The sequence below is a fragment of the Salvelinus sp. IW2-2015 genome, linkage group LG28 (genome assembly GCF_002910315.2).
Source record: "Salvelinus sp. IW2-2015 linkage group LG28, ASM291031v2, whole genome shotgun sequence".
NCBI classification, from domain to species: domain Eukaryota; kingdom Metazoa; phylum Chordata; class Actinopteri; order Salmoniformes; family Salmonidae; genus Salvelinus; species Salvelinus sp. IW2-2015.
In genome coordinates this window covers 10,473,590-10,492,559 of record NC_036868.1, presented here as the reverse complement: position 1 = coordinate 10,492,559, position 18,970 = coordinate 10,473,590, and the positions used below count along the sequence as shown (strand labels likewise).

The following is an 18,970-nucleotide window of genomic DNA, read 5'->3' as shown; positions in this document are numbered from 1 at the left end:
CACACCAATGACCTGTGATGTGATACAATTATAACACCACTGACCTGTGATGTATGTTTGCATAACACGGAACCCAAACCGGCTGTGCACGTGCGCCATCGTGCATAAATGTATTTAGTCCCCCTACACCAAATGCGATCACGACACGCAGGTTAAAATATCAAAACCAACTCTGAACCAATTACATTAATTTGGTGACAGGTCGAAAAGCATACATTTATGGCAATTTAGCTAGCTTGCACTTGCTAGCTAATTTTTCCTATTTAGCTAGCTTGCTGTTGCTAGCTAATTTGTCCTGGGTTATAAGCATTGAGTTGTTATTTTACCTGAAATGCACAAGGTCCTCTACTCCGACAATTAATCCACACATAAAACGGTCAACCGAATCGTTTCTAGTCATCTCTCCTTCTTCCAGGCTTTTTCTTCTCTTGACTTTATATTGCCGATTGGCAACTTTCATAAATTAGGTGCATTACCGCCACTGACCTCGTTCGTCTTTCAGTCACCCACGTGGGTATAACCAATGAGGAGATGGCACATGGGTACATGCTTCTATAAACCAATGAGGAGATGGGAGAGGCAGGACATGCAGCGCGATCTGCGTCACAAATAGAACTGACTTGTATTTTAGCCCTTGGCAACGCAGACGCTCATTGGCGTGCGCAATAATTGAATAATTTAGATTTCTAAATGTATTTTGCGACGCGAGTGGTGTAGTCAGCTTGTAAGGAATGCAAAGCGAGCGGCAGGTGACTGTCATTGAGGCTTTAAAAAAAATGTTTACCCTCAATGATGACAAGCGTCTACCTGGGCTTTGTTAATCAATGGTCCAAACTCTGTTTTGTCAACACATGGAGGGTTTATATTGATATCCTAAAGTTTTTAGTTTAGTGTCAGTAAATTAAACGGAAGACCAGAACACGACTCTAGACATAGATTATAAATGCTTGCAAGTCTACCAGAATAGCCTGGCCAGAGATGCACAGTGCTCAGGTGCCAGAGACTGTCAGATGGCTGTGTGTGTGTGTGTGTGTGTGTGTGTGTGTGTGTGTGTGTGTGTGTGTGTGTGTGTGTGTGTGTGTGTGTGTGTGTGTGTGTGTGTGTGTGTGTGTGTGTGTGTGTGTGTGTGTGTGTGGTGTGCTTGCAGATTGTGCGGTGGGGTGGCACACTGGTTTTACTGGCAGAACACTGAGAGAGAGAGAAGGTGTTTGCTAAGACGTGGGCTGGAGGGTGGCTCTGCTGCCTGTGTGTGTGGGCAGACACTTTCACACACATTAGTCCCTCAGTGCCATACATCCAGCAGACCCTCTCCTCTTCATGGATTTTTCAAACTCACTATAACGTATAGTACTCTCATAAAGTAGATTCATGCCAATTGCACGCTCCCTCAACTTGAGACATCAGTGGCATTGTGTTGTGTGACAAAATTGCACATTTTAGAGTGGCCTTTTATTGTCCCCAGCATAAGGTTCACCTGTGTAATGATCATGGTTCTTGATATACCACACCTGTCAGTCAGGTGGATGGATTATCTTGACAAATAATTAAATGCTCACTAACAGGGATGCAAACAATTGGTGCACAACATTTTAGAGCAATAAGCTATTTGTGCATATGGAACATTTCTGGGATCTTTTATTTCAGCTCATGAAACATGGGACCAACACTTTATGTGTTGCATTTATATTTTTGTTCAGTAAATATTCCCAAATTTGATTTAATCCGTTACGCTGTGTGCACTGAACTGACATGCATGATTGTTACTGACAGGCCGATGTACAGATGAAAGGAATTAAATAGCCTATAATGCGCCGCGGCGCTCAATTCAGACAGCGGTGTGTAACCTACTGTAGCTGCTGTTAAGTAATTCAAAGCCTTTACTCCATCACTCAGGATGTCATTTTCCAGTGTGTGAACGCTGCGTGTAACACATCCGGTGTCAGGATAAATAAAATGCAAGGTCTGCTAACTTTCTTTAATTATGTTTAATTACCGCAAACAATGAATGGCAAATGCAATTTTCGTATATACGGGTTCGCTGTTTCACCGCGCAGGATGAACAGAGAACTGGCAAGAAGTACGTAAACAGCTGTTCTTATACCGTGATGACGTAGTTTCAACGCGTCTGTTAGCCTATCACAGTAGAGGCTGGGCTTGGTTTAGACTTTGCCCCCCCTTTGCTGGCCTTTTGTCCAAGCCCCTTGACGCGTTCCTTTGTTCACATCTGGTTGCTGGGTAGATTAGCTCCGTCTTGGGTCTGTCGATTCTACACTAAAACAGTTCCTAATATGGTATTGTCCAGTATTCTAACCTCCTCGTTGGTCTAGAGAGATGCACCCCTCCCCTCTCCAGACTGTCCACAACTTTTATGGCCTGTGTTGGTCATTCCTTACACCTACACACCCACACCCCTCTGTATAGTTTGTGTATGTGTGTAACAAAACAATATTCCTCTTCAACCAATATGCTAACAGGCTATTATGCTTAAACATAAATCCTAACAAGTGCTACTATTTTTAGCATATAATATTATTAAAACAAAATCAGACAGAATAGTAGAATATTTGACCTATTTACCTAGTCGACTTGTTGTGTGTTCTATGTGAGAGAAATATTCATTTCGAGGCACATTCAAGTTATGATGGGGAGGGAAACATGTATTCTGACAAGCAGTCAATGCAGAACCATTCTTAATGCAATCGCGGGAAAACACTTTGAAAGCAGTTTTGGAAAATGTATTTAAAGTAGTTTGGGCCTTTGTTAAAAAAGGGTGGGGTCCCTGTTTTCCATTGCGACCATTTTATTTATTTACTCCTTCAATTGCACGAATATCATCGTTTTACAAATTCAGTTACAACCGGAGTTTCAAGCATGGTTTAGGAACAGCTGCGCAACAATAGTGCTGGGTCGTTTGAGAACGTACGCCTCTATTTGAACGGCTCTTTTTGGTGAAAGTCGGGAACCGAATCGCGTATCTGAAAGAGCCATTCATTTGATTTGCATACTGTTACAAATGATTTTTGAGCTCCAGACATCGATCATCTGCAGATAAATTATAAAGTTATTAATTCTGTAATGTGATTTTCCTCTTTGTCAATGGTAAATTCCTGTATTACTCAGGAAATGATGTCCAGGGACGTCCTGTCTGGAAGTGACTCTAGCTTTGATTTGTTCTCATTGCTAAGATGTAGCCTAGTCGATCTCTTTGGTTTATTCCACCCCACTTTAATTAACCCTTGGAAAGATGAGTCAATGTTAACTTCAATTCTGAGTGTCCGCTTGATGTTTGGAGTTTCTGGATGACTGGAGTTTCAAATGAGAACCTCATTTGAGGTTCTGATATCTTAGTAAACACAGTGCATCCTCCTGTGGGAATTAGAACATCATTTTATTTTAGCTATAACCTTCTGTTAGCCAGTGTTAATTAGCATCTGTTTTTGTCGTGGAATTAAAATGCAAATGGTGATGTTTCTGTGTGCCATCACTGAGGTTTGAAAGGTCAGCGGTTGTACCCAGATAGGGTGACCTTTTTCCATTTGTGAAGAACTCTCTCCTGGTAATGAGCAGAGCGGTACGGGTCATTGATATGCACCTTTCCGGTCATTGGGATTTTAACCTACACTTACCCATGTTCAACTTTTACCATTAAATACAGACCTGGCAGTTCAGTTTCATAGCTTGCTAGAACACTCAGAGGATTGTGTTCGGCGTTATTCTTCCTCGCTCTTCTCCGGCAACAAGCTATGATTCATCTAGAGAACTTGGAATGAGTATCTCTTCCCATAAGCCACCAGTGACCTCAGGTGGAATTGGCTACATGTATCAGGCACCCATGTCAAAGTCATTAGAGGCCTGTCTCTCCTCTCCACTCTGCTCGGCTCAGGGCCTCTGACATGTCGACTTCCAGACAGGGCCTGCAGGAGGGCCTTTGTTGTTGCATACCATCTCACAGATGACTGGCTCCAAGTTATGCCTGAAACTCAAAAAGGAGAGAGCTGTGTGACAGAGCTGTCTGGTGGCCTGGCCTCCTCATGCTTACTCACTTGTCAGATCTTAGCACATGCTGAATTGCCCAACAGAGGAGACTCAATCTGGGTAGGAAGGGGGATAGAAGGCCTATACTGCCTGGTACTCAGAGGCAGTGTTGTAAAGTACTTAAGTTAAAATACTTTAAAAAAAGTACTACTTAAGTCGTTTTTTGGGGTATCTATACTTTACTATTTATATTTTTGACAACTTTTTCTTCACTACACTCCGAAAGAAAATAATGTACTTTTTACTCCATACATTTTCCCTGCAGTACTCGTTACATTTTGAATGCTTAGCAAGACAGGAAAAAAGTCAAATTCACGCACTTATAAAGAGATCATCCCTGGTCATCCCTACTGCCTCTGATCTGGCGGACTCACTAAACAAACATTCTTTGTTTGTAAATTATGTCTGAGTGTTGGAGTCTGCACCTGGCTATCGGTAAAAAAATTATTATAATAATTGAAATGATTTTTACTTTTGATACTTAAGTATATTTTATAAACGACATGTTCTTTTAATAGTTAAGTATATTTAAAATCAAATACTTTTAGACTTCTACTCTAGTATTTTACTGGGTGACGTTCTCTTTTACTTGAGACATTTTCTATTAAAGTATCTTTACTTATACTCAAGTATGACACTTGAGTACCTTTTCTACCACTGCTCAGAGGTACCACTCGGCTCAGCTGTTGTAAATTAATAAAATAAACAATGATATTAATCGACAATATGGGGTTAACCAAGTAAATTAACTCATGTTTTTGTCCTTCCAGGTGGCTGTACATTTGACGATGGCCCAGCCCAGTGTGACTACCAGCAGGATCCCTATGACGACTTTGACTGGACCCATGTCAGCGCACAGGAAGTGCCATACTTGTCATCTGAACTGCCCCAAGGTGAGACTAACTCTGCCACCATGTCCACAAACCTAATGAATATTGGTTGTTCATTAGGCAAACACGATCAAGGCCACCACACCAGGTTCCCAACACCTGCTATGTAGAAAAACCAACAGAGGTTTTTTTAGACTCATATTTGCAGCTAAATGTGCAGGGCCATCTATTTAGTGCTTCCAACAAGGGAAGTAGAATGTTTGGCTAATGTGTAAACTGACCAGAGTAAGTGTAGCTAATTAGGGAAATGCAGAGAGCAGCTCCTTTTGGAGAGAAGGAAGGAATGTGAAACAATGAATAGATAGAAGGAAATTAATCTCAGGGCCTTCTGGTCTTCTGTCTTTGTTACTTCTCACAATAGAGTCTTAATTCCAACCTTTCACAATTGTAATGAAAAAGTTTTTTTAATTTCCCGGGTAGAGAGAAAAAGCTTTGTGCTCAGCAGCAAAATGTCTATTTAGGTTTGAACACTGTCATACACGGAATAATGAAAGCTTTTAAATAAGATCAGGGAAGGCGGCGTTGTGAGTACGTGGAGAGCATGGGCCCTGCGACCTTGCCTATTCACCTCTCCACAGCGTAATCACTTGCATTCAGACAGGAATGATGTGCATAGGAAATTAAAGCATTTCACTTTCAGCAAAATTTCCCAATTAATAAGATGGAAGGTAATTAATCATGCAAGGGAACAGAGAAGGTAATCAGCAGATTGTCTGAACAAGGTTGTGTCCCATTACAATGTTCCACAATAAGGCTGTCATATGCCTTTGTCTGGCCCAAAAATGATGGCTGGGCACATTTTACAACACGACTTGACCGGAAACCAGAAATATCTGGTTAAACTTCTCTCGCAGTTAAGACATTTGAGGAATTTATTATGGGACAGAACTACATTGCACTTGTCACTGTAGTGTTGAAAGATGGCATGAGGAAAAAGCAATAGCATATAACATGTCTAACAGTGATAGTTCTGGCTCTGAGGACCTTTGTCCTACCATTGTTGGAGGATGACACAGTAGTTTTCCTTTGTTCTTCTGTGGTGCTTAACTATGTCAGTTACATTTAATCACCTAGTTTCTCAGGTAGAGACGGTGCAGCGAACATTATAGCAGATGTTCATTTAATCTAAAGAGGAGGCATGAGTTGGCTTCCATTCCAATGGGAATTAGTTCCATTACCGGGCCTGTCGGGTTTGTTTGAAAATTCGCTATAGCAGTGATAATGAGAGAAAATCGTTGTTTCATTCATCATGACTTCAAGCGTAAACTAAAGCAGGTGGAATGATTATCTCGCTAGCCAAAAAATCCTCACCTTTTTGTAAACCCCCCTTGTAAATGTGCTGGATAATCAATTACTTCAGAGAGACCTATGTAGTGACTAACTAGAATATTCCCACATTGTGGTTGCCTGAGAAGAATGTGAGGGGTTCTCTAGCTGAGATCCTCTATATTAATAGGTGAAAGGACATGAGGTTGACTGAAGGACCACCCCCCCCCCCCCCCCCYCATAACGAAGCAAACAGAGCTCCAGCATGATTTCATCAGCCTCCTATGTTTTCCAGCTAGCAACCAGATCTCGCAAATGAAATAAGCTTTATCATAAAGTAGCTTAACATACTTTCTCAGCCAGGGAGGATGAAAAGCAAACCCATCAGGGAGTTCCCATGAGAAGATAACACGTGCTATTTACCACGCAGAAACCTTCCTTCCTTATCTCTCTGAAGACCACAAATGCTTGAGACTCCCTCAATCAATATTAATTTGGAGCTGTGCTTATAGCTTGGCCCTGGTGCGGTTAGGCTCGGCTCAGGCTTGGCTCAGTCCTGTGCCAGTGTCAGCCCCTGTAGGTCTATTTAGCCTCCCATTGGAGATGCTGAGTGGGTGTAGAACACTGACTGCACCATTATGTCAAACCCCATGCCTCTCTCTCTGAGTACTGGTGCTCCTGGGTAGACCTACATCTCCCCTGTCAATACAGGCTCATCCCTAATGTGAGGCAGGGCAGTGTATTACGAGGTGAAGCCTGCTTTTTTTGCACTGTTAGAGTAGAGTCCCTTTAAAAAAAGAAGCATGGTTTGAATTGGCTGAATATTTTTATCTCTGTTTCCTTTGTAACTCACGTGACTGTTCTGCCAGCGGTTGAGGCCATTTGGGTGACAGCCATCTTGTGGACTGGCATTCATCCTCTGGATACCTGACATTGATGTGAAGTTGAAAGCTCTGCTCTAAAATACATATTTATTTAATATTCCGCCTTTGGATGAGTACTTGTTAAGTAATAGGAAATAAAATTATACCCTGTTATATTCAATTTTAGGTTGTATTGTCTAAATCTAGCAACGATATTCTTCCCATTAGTCTTTCTTGGGTTGTTTTTTATAAGCTTTCCAGAACATAACTAATCTATGCATGAACGCTGATATAACAGCAAAATTGGATAGAAGGATGGAAAATAAGTTGGATTTTTACAGTTGGAAGCTGGAACAGAAACAGTGTGCCAAGTCTGCCAACACTACAAGGTTCCACTTAGCTGGGGAAATTGTTTTTATGACTGGGTGTTATTGGGTAGTAAACTGCAGTACAAGTTGTTTTGTGTGTAGTTTTGTTGGTAGAGTACTATTGTCTGTTTTATCCCTATTTTCTTCATTGTAATTTTAAACTCTGTGGTTGTGCCTGTTGAAGACATGTGGCGGAACTTTGGCGACTTCTAAGAATTTTTTTAAACCCCCTGAAATCCTTAGGTATGAAAGTGACAGTTTACTGGAAGCTGTGGTGCCATTTCTAGGGCTGTGATGATACCAGTATTGCGTTTTTTTTCCCATGGCAAAAATTTCAACACGAAACAGACCCTCTTTGGTCCTTTAAAAACCTGCTATATGTAAAATATTGTGTGCTATAGCTTGGAAACTAAATAAATGTGACTCTTGATGAAAACATTTAGAGAGAGAGAGAGACACTCCAGCTGCTTTGACACCTTGTGATGAACTGTATACATTGACATAAAGAGGAGAGGAGATTGTGTTCGGTTAGCTCGAACAAAACGGCTCTGATGTGAATGGCTATCGGGTTTTCACTACAAACACCACCAGGCATAAACATCTGCTTTTGATCTGCAGCGCAATATTGAAAAGTCTGTATGGTGTTGGATATGAGTGGTATGCTCATTTACTTGAGTCAAACATAATGCATGAAAGCACAATTTTCTAAACTGTTGGCTCACACTTCTTAACCTCACTAGGGTATGTGGGACGGTAGCGTCCCACCTCGTCAACAGCCAGTGAAACTGCAGGGCGCCAAATTCAAAACAACAGAAATCCCATAATTTAAATTCCTCAATCATACAAGTATTTTACACCATTTTAAAGATACACTTGTTGTAAATCCAGCCAAAGTGTCCGATTTCAAAAAGGTTTTACCACGAAAGCACACCAAACGATTATGTTAGGTTAGAGCCAAGTCACAGAAAAAGACAGCCATTTTTCCAGCCAAAGAGAGGAGTAACAAAAAGCAGAAATAGAGATAAAATTAATCACTAACCTTTGATGATCTTCATCAGATGACACTCATAGGACTTCATGTTACACAATACATGTATGTTTTGTTCGGTAAAGTTCATATTTATATCCAAAAATCTGAGTTTAGGCGGGACGCTACTGTCTCACTTGGCAAAAAGCCAGAGAAAATGCAGAGCGCCAAATTCAAATTAATTACTATAAAAATTACTATAAAAATCAAACTTTCATTAAATCACACATGAAAGATATCAAATTAAAGCTACACTGGTTGTGAATCCAGCCAACATGTCAGAATTCAAATAGGCTTTTCGGCGAAAGCAAACGATACTATTATCTGAGGATAGCACCATTGTAAACAAAGAGAGAGAAGCATATTTCAACCCTGCAGACGCAACAGAAAACGCAGAAATAAAAAATGTAATTAATGCCTTACCTTTGACGAGCTTCTGTTGTTGGCACTCCAATATGTCCCATAAACATCACAAATGGTCCTTTTGTTCGATTAATTCCGTAGATATATATCCAAAATGTCAATTTATTTGGCGCGTTTGACCCAGAAAAACACCGGTTTCAACTTGTGAAACGTGACTACAAAATATCTCAAAAGTTACCTGTAAATTTTGCCAAAACATTTCAAACTACTTTTGTGATACAACGTTAGGTATTTTTTAACGTAAATAATCGATAAAATTGAAGACGGGATGATCTGTGTTCAATACAGGATTAAAACAAACTGTAGCTAGCCTTCTGGTCATGCGCCTCTAAAAACAGGACACAACAAGTGACCCTGATTCAAGATGGCCGTACTTCTTCATTACACAAAGGAATAACCTCAACCAATTTCTAAAGACTGTTGACATCCAGTGGAAGTGGTAGGAACTGCAAGAAGGTCCCTTAGAAATCTGGTTTCCCAATGAAAACCCATTGAAAAGAGAGTGACCTCAAAAAAATTAATCTGAATGGTTTGTCCTCGGGGTTTTGCCTGCTAAATAAGTTGTTATACTCACAGACATGATTCAAACAGTTTTAGAAACTTCAGAGTGTTTTCTATCCAAATCTACTAATAATATGCATATCTTATCTTCTGGGGATGAGTAGCTGGCAGTTTAATTTGGGCATGCTTTTCATCCAATATTCCGAATGCTGCCCCCTACCCAAGAGAAGTTAAACAACTTTCAGAAGTAAATTAAATTGACATAAATTCATTCTTTGTGGAGGTTGAATTATGATCAAGAACTTAATCACCCCCCCCCCCCTGAAGTGAATGAGCTGTTCTACCTTTTGAGAATCTCATATTTCAGCTGAATTTATCTGGTCCAGAGTTGATGTAGACTGAGGCCTTAGGCCTTCCCCTGTTCCCCAGGCCAAAGGCTTTATCAGATCCAATGTTCTGGAGCTCTGCAGAGGAATACCACCGCAGCACCAGTCTGTGGCACTCCCTCCCCTGACACCATTGAGAAACCAGTGCTTTGTGGCAGAGCAGCGCTGTACTCAACTGATCTTAATTGCAGGTTGTTGCTTTTTAGAGAATGGGGGTTTGTAATCTGTCGTAAAGCAGCAGTTGAGTGGAGGCCTGGTTTCTGGTGTTTTCAGCCGTGGTTTAAGAGTGGACCCAGCTGCATCCTGAAACACTGCTTATAAATCTGAGGAGGGTTCTGGCCCTGATGTCATTGATTGGTTTAACAGATTTCGCCTTTGTTGAGACACATTACTTGATCTTGGTTTGTCATGGATGTCATGCCTCAAGTAAAAAACGCCATTCTAAGGGGCCGAAGTGGTTCTTCCGAAATCAAATGTGGTATCAGTCATAAATCAGACAAAATATATTTACTAGACTGTGTAATTCAGAGGTGACAAACTATCATGTTCAAGTTTTATTGGAGGCACAAACAGAAGAAAGGTGGTGAATTTGTTTGTTTTCAATCTACATGAATCAATGCTGATTTCAAACGCTGTTTAGAAAATTATTCCCATTACTCCCACTTTCATTATTGCTGTACAATTATTTCCCTCTCAGAACAAAAAAGTTTTGATCTTGTTCAACTTTGGACTTCCTTTGTTTGAGCTTTAGTGGGAAAGTGAAATAAATAAATAAATCATAGTTTTGCGAAATAGAATTGCCAACACCTTTTGACTGTAGCTCTGTTGCCGTTTCTTTAGTTTTTCCTCTGACAGCTTGCTGATCGCTCTCTCATAAAGAAGTAACGCATGAGAGAAACAGACACGTTTTTTTTAGGCCTCATGTTTATTTTGTACCTTGATGAGAAACACACTGCCTGGCCTTGAACAGTCCGTAAAGGAGGGTGTAGAGAGGGGGAGGGGGGTGTTGAGAGGGGAAGGCCGACCGCCTAGCTTTGGGGAGGAAGGCTTTCTTGTATGTTTTCCAAAAACAAACCTTGAACAGTCAAACTCCCATTGTTCCCAATGACAAAACTCGCCTTTGAGCACAAAACATTTCAAAGGTCTTCAATTGAAATGTTTGGAAATGTATACCTTTTAAACAATTAGCTATTCGGGAATGCTTTTCTTTGTCCCATTCAGCGTTGTTCACACCCTCTTAAGCTTTAGCCCCACCCATCTCTTTAAGGGTTGATCCGAGCGTTCTGTCCAACATCAGCAGTCAAGCACCCAAGCTAACTGGCTAACTCTGGCTAGTTTGCTAGCTACTTCCAGACACAAATGAGAGAACAGCACACTGACCATTTTACTCGCCCTAGCAGAGCTGATTGTGCTGTTTTAATTTATCTAGAGCGTTGGTGACTGCAACTGTGCTGCTGGCAACAATTTACGCTTTTTTGCCAACGTTTACTGACACCGGGCATATTCAACGGGTGTTGAGGTTTTGTAAATTCGTCAGTTATTCTGCGCTCTGGCACACTCAGACGAGAATGCTCTGAAATCAGAGTAGATAACCAGAGCGAATTTACCAGCTACGTCTACAACAGTTGTCGCAGTGACATTCTATTGAAATGGTTAGTTGCATAGTGGATGGAGTCTTTTGTTAAGACATGTAGCTAGGTAAACAATGAACCATAATCCCAACTCATGACGTTACCACCCTGCATGAATCTGCAGGTAGCTAACCAACCAGGTTCAATGTTAGCTAGCTAACATTAGGCTATAACTAGCAAAGCAAATGGCTCTGAGATACGAATAATAAGATCATACACATAATGTTAGCTAGCGAGCCAGCCAGCTAATGTTAGCTAGCTAGCTAACAGTACACTTTAACTTAAAATGAAAATGACTGTCAACATTAGAAAAATCTATTATCTGAAAATGTAGTTAGTCTTGCTATCTTATCTTACCCACTGTATATAGCCTCGTTATTGTTATGTAATTTTCTTGTTTGATAGTAGTGGTTTCTTTGCAGCAATTCGACCATGAAGGCCTGATTCACGCAGTCCCCTCTGAACAGTTGACGTTGAGATGTCTGTTACTTGAACTCTGTGAAGCATTTGTTTGGCCTGCAATCTGAAGTGCATTTAATTGCAGATTTCTGAGGCTAATAACTCTAATGAACTTATCCTCTGCAGCAGAAGTAACTCTGGGTCTTCCTTTCCTGTGGCGGTCCTCATGAGAGCCAGTTTCATCATATCATATTGCTTGATGGTTCTTGCGACTGCACTTGAAGAAACTTAAGTTATTGGAATTTTCCGCATTGACTGACCTTAATGTCTTAAAGTGATGATGTTGTTTCTCTTTGCTTATTTGAGCTGTTCTTGCCATAATATGGACTTGGTCTTTTACCAAATAGGGCTATCATCTGTATACCAACCCTACCTTGTCACAACGCAACTGATTGGATCAAACGCATTAAGAATGAAATAATTTCCACAAATTAACTTTTAACAAGGCACACCTGTTAATTGAAATGCATTCCATGTGACTACCTCATGAAGCTAGTTGAGAGAATGCCAAGAGTGTGCAAAGCTGTCATCAAGGCAAAGGGTGGCTTCCTTGAAGAATCTCAAACTTTTTTGGTTACTACATGATTCCGTATGTGTTATTTCATAGTTTTGATGTCTTCACTATTATTTTATAGTAAAAATAATGAAAACCCCTTGAATGAGTAAGTGTGTCCAAACTTTTGACTGGTATTGTATACTACTGCATCACTCCAAAGACCCTCCTGTTTTCTCTGTATTTGCCCTACCTAGATGAAAGCAGATAAATCATTCAGACCACTGTCTTGAAAATATCGTCCACTTCACAGCAAATCATCTTCATTTAAAAAAAAAAAACAGCACATATAAAACACTGCCAGATGGGTTCCTAAAAGATTTCTTACAAATATATCTTTGTTTAGAGCTATACACACAATGTTGTGTCAGAGTTTTGTTGCAATATGAATCATTAGAACTGAGCTTGAATTGGATTCATTGATTTGGCAGGCCTGAAAATGTTGAACAGATGTACTGTTTTTGTGACGAATGGTTTTGAAATGAGGCCTTGGTGTCTTGCTTAAGGGAATATCAGCTAAACGGATTTTGATTATATACTGAACAAAAATATATACGCAACATGCAACAATTTCAAAGATTTTGCTAAGTTACCGTTCACATAAGGAAATCAGTCAATTGAAATGAATTCATTAGGCCTTAATCTATGGATTTCACATGACTGGGCAGGGGCACAGCCATGGGTGGACCTTAGAGGGCATAGATCCACCCACTTGGGAACCAGGCCCACCCAGTGGGGAACCAAGCCCAGCCAATCAGAATGAGTTTTTCCCCACAAAAGGACTTTATTTACAGACAGAAATACTCCTCCTTGACAAAGGATCAAATGCTCACTAACAGGGATTTAAACAAATTTGTGCACAAAATTAGAGATWTTTTTTTTTTTTGTGCATATGGAACATTTCTGGGATATTTTATTACAACTCATGAAACATGGGACCAGGACTTTACATGTTGCGTTTATATTTTTGTTCAGTGTAGTTTGTTCCTTCAAAGGTAAGTGACCTGCACTGAACTCTACATGGACATTTTCAAAAAATAATCTTATTTGTTCTCATTTAGTGGATCAAACATTATTCAATCAATTAAATGTCCTTTGAAACATTTCTCTTTGTTTGGTCTTTACTCAAAGTTGTCTACTAAGAAACATCCCACTGGGTATAGATGTAAATTCAACATCTATTCCATGTTGGTTCTACTTAATTGAATTGACGTGGAAACAACGTTGATTCAACCAGTGTGTGCCCAGTGGGATTGGACCACTTAAAGTGGAGTGGGTAAGCCTTGGCTCGTTGAGAGTCTGACTCCAGGCCCTTCTTCTCTCCATGTCCTATAATGCCCCATCTTCTCTTTCTCCTATCCCCCCTCAGGTTCCTACATGATGGTGGACTCCTCCCAGCACGATGCCGGAGAGAAGGCCCGCATCCAGCTGCCAGTAATGAAGGAAAACGACACCCACTGTATTGACTTCAACTACTTATTGTACACCCAAGATGGCTCCAGCCCGGGGACGCTGAACATCCTGGTGAAGGTTAACAAAGGTCCCCTGGCTAATCCCATCTGGAATGTGACCAGCTACACCGGGAAGGACTGGCTCCGGGCTGAGCTGGCCGTCAGTACCTTCTGGCCTAACGAGTATCAGGTACATAGACTCACTACACCTTTGCAATACCTATTACGTTTCAAAGTTTGTTCGCCACGTGCACAGGATACAACAGGTGTAAAACAGTTCAGTGAAATGCTTACTTGAAAGCTCTTTCCCAAAAATGCAGTTAATAATATAAATAAAATAGAGTAAAACGCTATAAGTATCCATCTGGGGCCATATCAAATATCTCAGAGTACGAGTGCTGATCTAGGATACGTTTTTACTTTTAGATCAAAATAAATAAGATTACATGGACAGGGGGATTGATCCTAGATCAGCTCTCCTACTCAAAGACACTTTATACATATAGACCAAGGCCTCTGTAGCAATGATATGGAGATAGACCTATTGGCTGTATGTCTCCCATCACTGCAACTCCCGTACGGACTCGGGAGAGGCGAAGGTCGAGAGCCATGCGTCCTCCGAAACACGACCCTGCCAAGGCGCACTGCTTTTTGACACACTGCTCGCTTAACCCGGAACCCAGCCGCACCAATGTGTCAGAGGAAACACAGTACAACTGGCGACCGTGTCAGCATGCACGCACGCCCATGCACGCCCCTGCCACAGGAGTTGCTAGAGCGCGATGGTGCAAACCCTCCTCCTACCCGGACAACGCTGGGCCAATGCTGCCTCATGGGTCTCCCGGTCGTGGCCGGCTGCAACACAGCCTGGGATCAAACCCGGGTCTGTAGTGATGCCTCAAGCACTGCGATGCAGTTCCTTAGACCACTGTGCCACTCAGGAGGCCCTGTAAATACCTTTTTTTAGGGGGAGTGTAAATTGGGGAGTGATTATTAATCTCTTTAGATTAATATCATTAATCCTTCCTTACAGTCAGATTTATAACTGATAAGCAAAGCTCTCAAGTATTTTATTTATTTAATCAGTTAAGAACAAATTCTTATTTACATTGACGGCCTACCCCGGCCAAACCCTAATCCGGACAACGCTGGGCCAATTGTGCGCCGCCCTATGGGACTCTCAATCACGACTGGAATCGAACCAGGCTGTATCACAAAGTAGCCAGCTCTGTAATGAGAATGGATGGTTAAGGAGGAGGTATGGAGAGGTGAAGAAGACCTACAGCACTGTTTTGCACTTGTGTTTCCCTGTCAGGGATGGGGTCCTAAAATAATTAATGACTGGTACTAATAAGTCCAATAAAACACACACGCACGCACGCACGCACGCACGCACGCACGCACGCACGCACGCACGCACGCACGCACACACACACACACACACACACACACACACACACGCATGCATGTATGCAAACACACACACTAATGAGGGCTTGTCTTGTAGCAATCTGGCTGAGTTGAGCTTAGGCTAGGTCACTGATTTATCAGTGTTGACCCGGACTCAGGATTCAGGAGTGGATGCTGGGGGCACACAGCAATGTGTGTGGCTGTGTACGCCCGGAGGGGCCCAGCAGGATAGCTGCATATCACTCTGTGCCATCTAAAGCCGGTCTGACAACCCTAACATCCCTGCCCTAAGTATGGGTTCTCAGTGAGGTATTCAGGGGTGACAATCCTAACTGCCCAGAGCTATACCTCTCAAAGGCTGGGAAACAGAAACAAGGGTGCTAGCCAGGTTCTTTATCCTCAGAGTCCTGCTAATAGCTCCTGCTGCTGCAGCTTATAACATAAGCAGAGGCAGGTTTTATTTCCCTTGCAGTTCCCCTCCAATGTAGCCATGCGAGACGGGTACATTGACCGTAAATGACTGAAAACTGATTTGAAATATTCAGAATGCATGTCGATTGATAAGAGCAGAGACTTTGAAAGCTAAAGGCGTTGGGCTAGATTTAGTGAGAACCTTTGCAATTATCAAATGGCCATGTAGCTGGTGTACTCTCTCTTCTCGCCTCCTGTTCCCCTCTCCTTTCGCTCTTCAGATACTTTATTTATCTGCCTTTTGGAATGGGATTTGATTCAGTAAGCTCACCTCCCTTTCTCTGCCAATTTCGTTTGCATTTTGCTGTCGCCTCTTCTCTCTGTGTGGTTAATGAAACCCGTGGCCTGTCATGTCACTAATTGGAAGGAATGAATGATTCAGTACTCTGGTCAACACGTCATCTAGGAGTGATGGGGAATTTTAAGTGGCTGGTGCGTATTCTTATTATTATAATCATATTTTAGTTTTTTTAGTGTCCTTTGCCCGTGGTGTCAGAGCTAGAGCTGTAATGACCTGTCATGCTGACATTGGCTAGTGTAATTGGACACTCCCGTGTTTCCACATGCGTCTTTCCACATGCGTCTGTGAGGACACTTTACTGTAATACCAGAATAGTAGTGTAGTGAGAGATGAGAGGTGAAATAGGACCATTCAATTCCATAAGCATGTTATGAAATGTTTCATTTGATAAAGCATCTGAAAAGATAAGGTGGGTGTACTTACATTGGAGTGAGCTATTAAAAGGAAGTGATTGAGGGAGCGAGTAAAAAAGGCTTGGCCACAGGTGTGCGTGCTTGTGTCTTTGTTTCATTATATTTGGTTGCCTCTGCTGGTCACAAGTAGTCATTACGTCTTTTATATCTTTTAAGTTAAGCACATTCTGTAATATGGTCACTGCACACATGCAGATTCTCAATTTTTTCAATCAAGAATTCTTCTTTCAAAAAGGGTCCATCCATATATCCATCATCAACTCATCAATTGAGTATTTTTCAGTGTTGATTCATAACTCTAGCTATTTTACAAAGGCAGCCTACTAAAACTGTATAAACCACATTCGGGTAAAAAATTAAATAATCGTAGGCCCGAGATTTAGTGGGTGACCCATCAACCCATTTCTCCTCTCCTGCTGAAGGACATTTTGTGTCTCCCACTGAGCTGCTGTCTTCCAAAAGGTGTGCTGGTAAAGGCCTTGTGTAAATGGATCCCCTCATAGACACCTGACAGCCCCAGTCCACGGTCCCGCACCCCCTGCAGAGAGCGGAGCAAGCTTAGACATTTTATCCTGTAAATTAGACTACACAGGGGATTAGGGATCATTTAGGAGAGCAGTGCATTATAATGAATAGCCTCTAATATCAGAGGTGAGAAACTAATGAAGCTCTAGGGCCTGTGCTAGCATGTCTCTTCTGGTTCTCTCATTCTCTCTGTCTCTTTTTCTCTCTCTCGCTCTTTTTCTTTCCCTCTCTGAGGCTGCTGTTTATTTTATGTTTGTCCGCATTTCTCTGAATCCACATCACGTAGAACTTTGGTCTTTGTCACCTTTGATTGGAGTGATGACACCAGACACAAATTTGACAGCTGGTCATTTTGTGCATAAATATTGTCTGTTACTATAGAGAATCTGTGTGATTTTACCTTAATAATAGGTCTTTATTTCTGGCATGCACATTTAAATAAATGACTAAATGGGGTTAATTAAACATGTCATAAGGAATGGTTAATAAAAGTTAGAAGTGAGATTACATCCTGTCTGGGGAGTGTTAAGGTATTGTCAGGTATTATGCCAGAATGTAACGTTTGCAGCTGAGCGCACATTAGTGAAATGTTATGTGTCAATATAGTATTTGTGTGTCTCTTCAGTTTGTCTCTCTTTGGTTTGTGCAAATGTGTGTGAGTGGAAAAGAAAGGACGCATTGTTGGGGAGGGTTGAGGTCTGAAGGCTGAGGGCTGGCATCTCTTGTTAAGGTCGTTCCACCTCCACCCCCCGTTCCTCCTCATTATCTTGGCTTTCTGCCCTCCCAACTCAGATTCTATCCTGACTCTCTGACTGAGTGTGAACCTATAGATGGCTGGCAGAAGGTTGTGTGTGTGTATGAATACAGCCCTCCTGTCGAGTAGAAATAACAGGTCTTATCATAACGGTCCATATTTGACCTCTTGGAAGGTGCTGACTGTGCTACATTGAGTTAAATTGCATTCTTGCACCGAGGGCTTTCTCCAGCCGGAGCAGAGCTATCCAATACATCCATTAGGGTCATTTAATCAGTGTTAATGACACACTCTTAAGATTATTAACATGATTAGAGCCACACTCGCTATGGATTCTAGAGTCTAATTCTTATTGAAGTGAAATGAGCCTGAGCCCTTTGAAAGACTTGAGTTGGCTCTTCCATTGTGGTCAGTGTTGGTTCTATATTCGCTAGATATCCTATCCCTGGTTTAGTGGTTTGATTTTGGTCAGGAATTTGTTCTCAGTTAGCTACAATCTGAGTGAACATCTACACGCACCACAGGTGTCTCCCCTCCCTCTCATCATGCTTCAGACTTAATCTCTCCGAGTGTAATCACTCTAATTTGGCCCCAGCTATTGATCTGAATACTGAAACAATCAATGTTAGTAAGGTAGAATCTCACTTTTGTACCTCAAAACATGTTTTCATTTCTCAGAAGCCCTTACTTCATTATTGTCGGGGCTCTCTGCCGTAATAAAGTAATGGGCTCGAATGCCGGCGGGTGAAATTATACATTGAAATTGATAACATAAAGCTAGAGATTACTCTTCAACTATGAGGGATGTGCCTCCTATGAACTGCCCTGTGAGGAATCATGGGTGGGAGTCTGAAGGCAGAATATATTGCTTCTAATGGGCCATCCTGGAGGAGAAAGAGTGCCTGTGCAGCCGTGCACATCCCACCGGAGGCCTCAAAACAGCGTGCTGCATCTTTCCTTAAAGGCAAACATTTCGGCACATATTTTATTTTCTCCCCCTGTAGACGTGATGAATGACGTCTCCCGGGCTACTCCCGCTGAAATAAAAGGCTTTTCCCTCATCACATTTGTATCAATTGTTTTATTTCTTCTGACAATGTTTACTCTGTGAGCGCTGTGGTAATGATCAGCGGAATAAATGCAGTTGGGGGAGGGTTGTGTAGCTCCTCCAGCAGAATGCCTCTCCTCTCCTTCTCTCCTCCCTCCCTCCTCTCTCCTCCCTCCCTCCTCTCTCCTCCCTCCC

The 18,970-nt window shown here is 41.7% G+C and overlaps 1 protein-coding gene across 15 annotated transcripts in view; it reads left to right on the top strand.

Annotated features, from left to right (window-relative positions):
* LOC111954396 (receptor-type tyrosine-protein phosphatase kappa) overlaps positions 1–18,970 on the top strand; it is a 165,397-nt gene that overhangs the window by 38,844 nt on the left and 107,583 nt on the right. For all 15 annotated transcript variants that reach the window (XM_023974123.2, XM_070435800.1, XM_023974116.2 and 12 more), the window contains exons 2-3: positions 4,806–4,928; positions 13,772–14,043. In XM_023974123.2, the coding sequence (XP_023829891.1) occupies positions 4,806–4,928; positions 13,772–14,043 (395 nt within the window). The remainder of the gene's footprint in view (positions 1–4,805; positions 4,929–13,771; positions 14,044–18,970) is intronic.